General features: G+C 28.8%; 1 protein-coding gene across 1 annotated transcript in view; it reads right to left on the reverse strand.

The window, feature by feature from the left end:
• Positions 1 to 4,913: 4,913 nt before the first annotated feature.
• Positions 4,914 to 6,870, reverse strand: part of LOC106106453 (type I inositol 1,4,5-trisphosphate 5-phosphatase) — a gene marked incomplete at its 5' end in the record, with an annotated part of 16,495 nt that continues 14,538 nt past the window's right edge. Inside the window, one exon of the mRNA XM_013287031.1 lies at positions 4,914 to 6,865. Within this exon, the coding sequence (XP_013142485.1) occupies positions 6,353 to 6,865 (513 nt within the window). The remainder of the gene's footprint in view (positions 6,866 to 6,870) is intronic.

The raw sequence follows: 6,870 nt of genomic DNA on the forward strand, positions 1-6,870 counted from the left end.
GCATGGGCCGGGGAAATACCTACGTAGTTTTGATGACACGTTTTCCTGTTTTTCGTTAATTATCTTCCTAGCTCGTGTATCGATCATATTTTAATATTATAAATGCGAAAGTTTAGATGGGTGATTGTTTGTAGCCTAAACTGTTGAACGGATTTCGATAAAATTTGGTATAATGTAGGGGATAGTCTGGAAGAACACAAATGCTATTTTTTTATTAACTTTATTTTTTTTATTCCACGCGAACAGAGTCGCGGGTGAAAGCTAGTTTTAAATGCATATATTACAAAAATAGCTAGAAGATCGCTCGTGTACAGAAGTGTCCCAATATCTGAGGATTTTTAAAAAAATATTCCGTCTGTGAAAATGTGAATCATTCAACGAGATCCGTTCAGTAGTTTAGGTTACAAACTCTAACAAACGTCCATCCATCCAAACTTCCGCATTGCATTGTTAGGAAGTATAGCAGGATTATAAATGCGAAAGTTTGGATGGATGTTCGTTGAACGCATAGACTTCTTACCATTTTTTTAATTTCCACGCGGTTGAAGTTGCGAGCTAAGGTTGCGTATAATTCTAAAATAAAACCAATTATAAACATTTTCAATTTTATTCACATCGATCACAATAATACATAAAATGACTAGACAGACGGACACATTGATAGTTAAAATAGCTTAAGCGAGATCTAGATTTAGATAAAATTCAACAAGAGTTTAATAAATACCTTAAAAGTATACAAGTCTAGAAATAATTAAGAAAACATTTTTAATCTGTAACATAATTTTAATAATAACTACAGAGAAATAATTTAATAATCGCAAAACTTAAAAAAAAGATTTTAATAGAATAATAAACTTTTAAAAATATGAGAATTTTTAAATTTTACTAAACTATATACCAAACCATTAAATTACAAATCAATATAAAATATACAAATAACAATAATAATTGCATCATTGCTATTTCTGCTACATTACATCTTAAAAAAATATTAAAATGCCAAGATATAGACTAAGATATCTGTCATAAAAAGTATGACTAATGTATTGATAATATTCAATGAATCAACAAATTATATTTGAATATAATATTAAGTTAAAAATACAATGATATATTAAATATATAAATATCTGTTTGTTATAGACAAAAAAAGTTTTTGTTTACAAAATAATATATTTCATAATATAGTGCAATTTAATTACTAAATATATCATTAAAATTTAATAATTACTAAAGATAATAAGATATAGGAATTCATAGAAATTTGAATTAACAATTTTTAAGTAAAGAGAAGTCATTATAAAACATACAAAATTTTATATTATATGTATATAATATATAACATTAAAAAACACCAATAATATATTTGGCAATGTTAAAAAAATTTTAATGGACAATACATTTACAAATAGTTATAATTTGAATGTCCACCAATTGCATATCGATTGTCTTTAAAAATCCTATATACATAATATGTTAATGCACTATATTTTTTATTTAATATATTTAGTAATGAATCATAAAATATACTATTAAAACATTGATCTTATACTAGCTTTCTCCCGCAGCTCCGTCCGCGTGGAATTAAAAAACAAGTGAGTAGCCTATATGTTCTTCCAGACTATACTCTACATCTACACCAAATTTCATCAAAATCCGTACAGCCGATGTGGGTACAAACTCTAACAAACATCCATCCATCTAAACTTTCGCATTTATAATATTAGTAAGAAGTATATCTATGATTATTCGTAAAATGTAAATATTCGAACCAAAAAGAACACATTCGACTCAGTAAACTCTTAACTTTCTTAAGAAGTTTTACCCGTTTAATAATTATTAATAATGTAATAAATGTAATTTAGTCTAAGTAACAATAAAGAACACTGACGACTTGTATTGCTTTTTAACCAATTAAAAAAACTGTAAATAACTTATCTAATAATTAAAGAAACCCATTAATTATTTTAATGGAATGAAAACTATTACAATTATTAATAGTTGCATATTACATTTTAATGAAATCATTAAATTTAATTTCTTTTTATCGGGGATGTTTGGCAAGATGAGCATTTTATAATGTATTTAAATACATTTTAATAATTCTAGTTCTCTTCATCTAGCGCAATTTATAATCTTAATTTAATAATAAAAATCTTATTACTAATTCATTCAATTTATATGCAACAATCAATACAGCGATATTTCAATTATTTCTTATTAAAATAATGAGTATTTTAACCTGGTATTTATTTAATTTTGACAATAATTTATACAATTCCCTGAGTATTTGGGATTATTAAGAAATTCTTAACTTAGCACATTTTTTTTGTTTATTTCTAGAACATTATTAATATATATTTTGTGTTCTAATTTTTTATATTGCATTTTTTGACTAGGCGTTTACTGGGCGGATTATAACTTAAACATCTAGGCGATTTCACGGTGTGTTAAAATATTGTTTGTTTCATAGGATATAGAAAAATATGATTTAACAGTGGTAGAGCCCGCTTTAACATCTTCGCACGAATGGGCCGTCTTGCCCGGTGTAATACCATGACCACACAGAAAACAGACGTGAAGTGGAAGCAATTCCGCGTTTCGTCTGATGAGTCCCTTTCTCTTCCCTCCCTTTTCTTAAGAAGAAAGGATGGGAAGGAAAAGTGGATTTGACGGTGGAGGAGAACCATAGGAAGGGGAAATCTGTTTATGTGCGTCTCCTCCTCCGTCAATTAAGCGTAGGCAACGCATCTGTAATTGCGGATGTTTATGGGCAGCGGTCGCTCTCCATTTCGGTGGATTTAGGCGGCCGCTTGCTCGTTTGCCACCTTATGTGTATAAAAAAAAAGTGGTATTTTTAACGCACCTCGGTTTAAATGAAAGTTTTCTACAATATTTCTCTTTATTTAAAGAGATGGCATTATTGCATATTACTATTATTATATTAAAAATCGATTTATTTATTATTTAAAAGTAGACAGGAATATCTTCAGTAGCGCTATTAGCTACTAGCACTAGGCGAAGTGTCTAGAGCGGCCATTTCGGTTTAACGCCCCGGGCGTCGTCTAACCTCGCCCTACACTAACGCCGGCCCTGTGATAAATTTTATGATATATGCCTAGTTAAAACTATAGACAAATGTATCGATATGATATGCTATTTATTTTTAATTATATTTTAGCAATAGCCATATATAATTTGAACAATTAAATTTAAAAATTATCAAATAAACTACATATATATACTATGAAATTATCTTATCTCTGCCATATTTCAAAGATAAAATATCGCTTATATAGGAATTAAAAAAATTATTTCTGTTTCTGAACAGAAATCGAAATATTTTTTCTGATATATACCTCATTATTACTTTATGTAACTAAGTACAGACTACAGAACATGAAACAGTATACTACTTTCCTATATAAAACGGTGTAAATAGTTTTTGAATACATATTTTGGATGGCATCTGAGAATACTATTGAATAACCAACCTTAGAGACGACTGTCAGAAAGGGAAAGCATTATTTATGCTATCCTCTTCTAATAACTAGATCCAGCAATATTTCAAGCTTATTGCATTTTTCGATTACTAGTGTTTATTGCTTATTTTATTTGAATATAGTTAGCAGATGATCTTTTAGTAACTGTCAAACTGACAGCTGTCATTTAGAGCTATAGTGTTGTACCGATAATAATTTGTTACGGTTATTTTTATATAAAACCGGAACTTTAATTATAAGTAACTGCTACTAGCAATACTACGGGCCTGTCCCACCACTGAATGATAATAAGATTGTTATTTGACAATTTACAATATTTTTGTGGGACTGACTCTCAAAATATTCAAATATCAGTTTCCTTGAAAATATTGCACGGGCCATCCATATTAAAATGGATATATCTTGTGTTTGGTGAATCTACCGCGTCTGATACCTGATCTTCAGTCTTCACGTGCTTTGGCGAATTTTCTGAATGTAGCTCTTGACGGAAATTACCTGCAGAGTATTAAAGTTATGAATTACATAGACAAAAAAATCTCACATAGACACAATATGGTTTCGTTCACAGACCGGAGCGTAAATAGGTTTTAAATACTTTAAAGTTTTTTTTAATAATAAAACGATCATCTCTCCGCCCCGTCTGTCTAAACGAACCTTTTAACTCATAGATAAATAACTCAAACTCACAGTTGATTTTTTTAAACGAAGCTAAAAAAAATCTATAAGTTTCGACTGCAGACATTTTTATTAATAAACATTGTTCTGTCTATAAGAATAATTGTTAATAAAAAATAGTTTTTTTTTGACAATGTGTATTAATATAAATGTCTACAATGGAGCTCTACGGTTATAAAACAGACAAAGAAAAACATACTCACAAGCAAAGCGGCAAGTTTCGACATAATGGAACTAGCTGTAATACACATTAAAAAAAATAAAAAACAAACACTACTGAGTAGTAAAGGTAGAAAATTCGGGCGTTGTTAGAATTAAAAAAAATAACAAACTCTTTAGTGATTTTGGATTTTTTTTAAAAAACATTTCTAAAATCAAGACAAGCAGTTAAAAGGCAAATATGGCTACTTCATTTAATATTTTTAAAGGGATTCGGGTAATAAAAACATTTTTACTGGCAACAAAAAAAACAAGCTAGGCAAAGCGGCAAAATAAAAAAAATTAAGTATATAATATTTATTTTGGATGTCGGTAGCACCATACAATTGCGTATTTTTAATACAAAACACAATTTATGTGCGTTTACGTAACAATAACATGGACTTTGGAGTTTTTTGGTACTTTTGTAAAAAAAAAAATTGGAAAAAGGAAAAAAACAAACAAAGGTTACTTGCAATATAACACATAGAAGAAATAAAAGATTAAGAATATAACAAGATTTAAATATACGAAAAATTTTTTTTTTTGTAATTATTTTTTTTTTGTACAATTTTAGTGTCATATTTGCTGACCGTATTTTTGAATCAGTAACAGAATATCCAAAATCCACATGTATAAGGTACAATGCGCTAAAGCTAGGTTTCCACTGTAGAAAGACTACCAAATATCAACATCACAAGTCTCAAGTAAATTTGGAATGGTAAAGAAATGCATGCAAAATATTTTGTAATTTTATATTTATTTTCGACATTTTGTAGTTTTCCAACAGTGGAACTGCACGATAAACAGTCTTAAAACAAAACAACTAAGCACATCTAATTAAACTAAACTTGCATACTTAAGTTTTAATCTAAGTAACGAATACTTTTTCACAAAATCAACTTAAATCATTTGCGTTTTTAAATAATTTGAGTGTAAATTTGTACATATTTTAATGAAGTCTATATCAGAAACTATGTGACTTAAAAATTACATTTATTTTGATAATAGCGTATATGAATTATTTTGTCAAATGTAACATTAATATTTTGGTTTAATTTACAGTGAAGTGTGTTTTAAGTAAAATCATTTTTATCGATTTTATTTCGTTAATAATCTAGTAGGGATGTTCATTATAGAGTTCAAAATATGGATATTAAATAATATCATTATAAAATCTTAATAATAAGAAAATTATCATCGTTTTGTAATATTGTGTATACTAAAAAAATCCACCAGATTTCCAGAAATCAATTAAAAGTCATCGATATATGTGTCGATATCGACATTCGTCGATAATTGTTATCAATCCCTATTTTTTTTTCATTTTAGACACTTCACTATTGTCAACTACATATTTGTTCGTAAATAAGTAACATTTTTATTGTAACGTCAAAATACCCAAAAAAATATTGGAACATTTGAGCAGAACTAAGACTAGAATTAATATAAAAATTATTTGGCATAATATTTCTTAAGCACCATTATTTATTTCTTACATAAAACTTATTGTCTATGATTTATTTCCCTTCACTATGACCATATTGCATCATTTGCAGTTAACTGCGGACTAGTTATTGTCATATTTAAATATGACTGCTTAAAAATATTTACAAATAGATTAAGTTTCCATTAGTTTAAATGCATGCTTTTAAGTAATACGACACTCATGCTTAATACTAACTTATTGGAACTTATCGTCAACAAGTTCTGTTAATTCCACTTAAGTTGCTTTCTACTTCATTTGAATTAAGAGAACTTAGATATTTTATGGTAAATTTCTACCATTTGTTCGTTTCATACAATTAAGTCTTAAAAAAATGCATTATCGTTTCTCCAAAATTAAAAAGTCATAATATATTGTTATCTATCAGATAAGTCATCAATTCTATCATACTACTGTCAATGTATTTGACATTAGAAAAAAAATAAACTGTGGAGGAACGAAATAGTGATGTGACATCAACATATCGATATTAAGTGCAACATTTACTTAAGCCACAACTGCAATCGACTTTGCGCGCCCGTCGCCTACAGAATCCGTAACATTTCAACGCCAAACAACACAAGCCCCCTTTCTTACTAGCATCAGATTTACAAGACTCCCTACTATCCAATCTTTCTAACGGCGGTACATTTAATAACATATCCAATCTACTCTTCAATTGCGTAGGGGAAACACTACGATCTCTACTAAGTTTAGTAGTCGATTTCTCTAAAACATCGATATTCGCCAAATCATCGGAACCCGAATTTTCAGCATTCGGTGTATGAGAGTCTACACTTTCTGGTGTATAAGGATATAGACACTGCGTAGGGCTCAGCAGTGAAGTATCGATATCGTTAACGAATATACCATCGTTTGAGTCCGCACTAGTGATTTCAACGTATGGTATAATTTTATCTGTTAAAGAACTGGTTCTGGTACGTTTCGGTACATCTGTGTCTGGGTGTATTTCGTATGAATATATAGTTTTTTTAGCGTATATGTCCG

Source organism: Papilio polytes, unplaced genomic scaffold (genome assembly GCF_000836215.1).
Source record: "Papilio polytes unplaced genomic scaffold, Ppol_1.0 DF822178.1, whole genome shotgun sequence".
NCBI lineage: Eukaryota > Metazoa > Arthropoda > Insecta > Lepidoptera > Papilionidae > Papilio > Papilio polytes.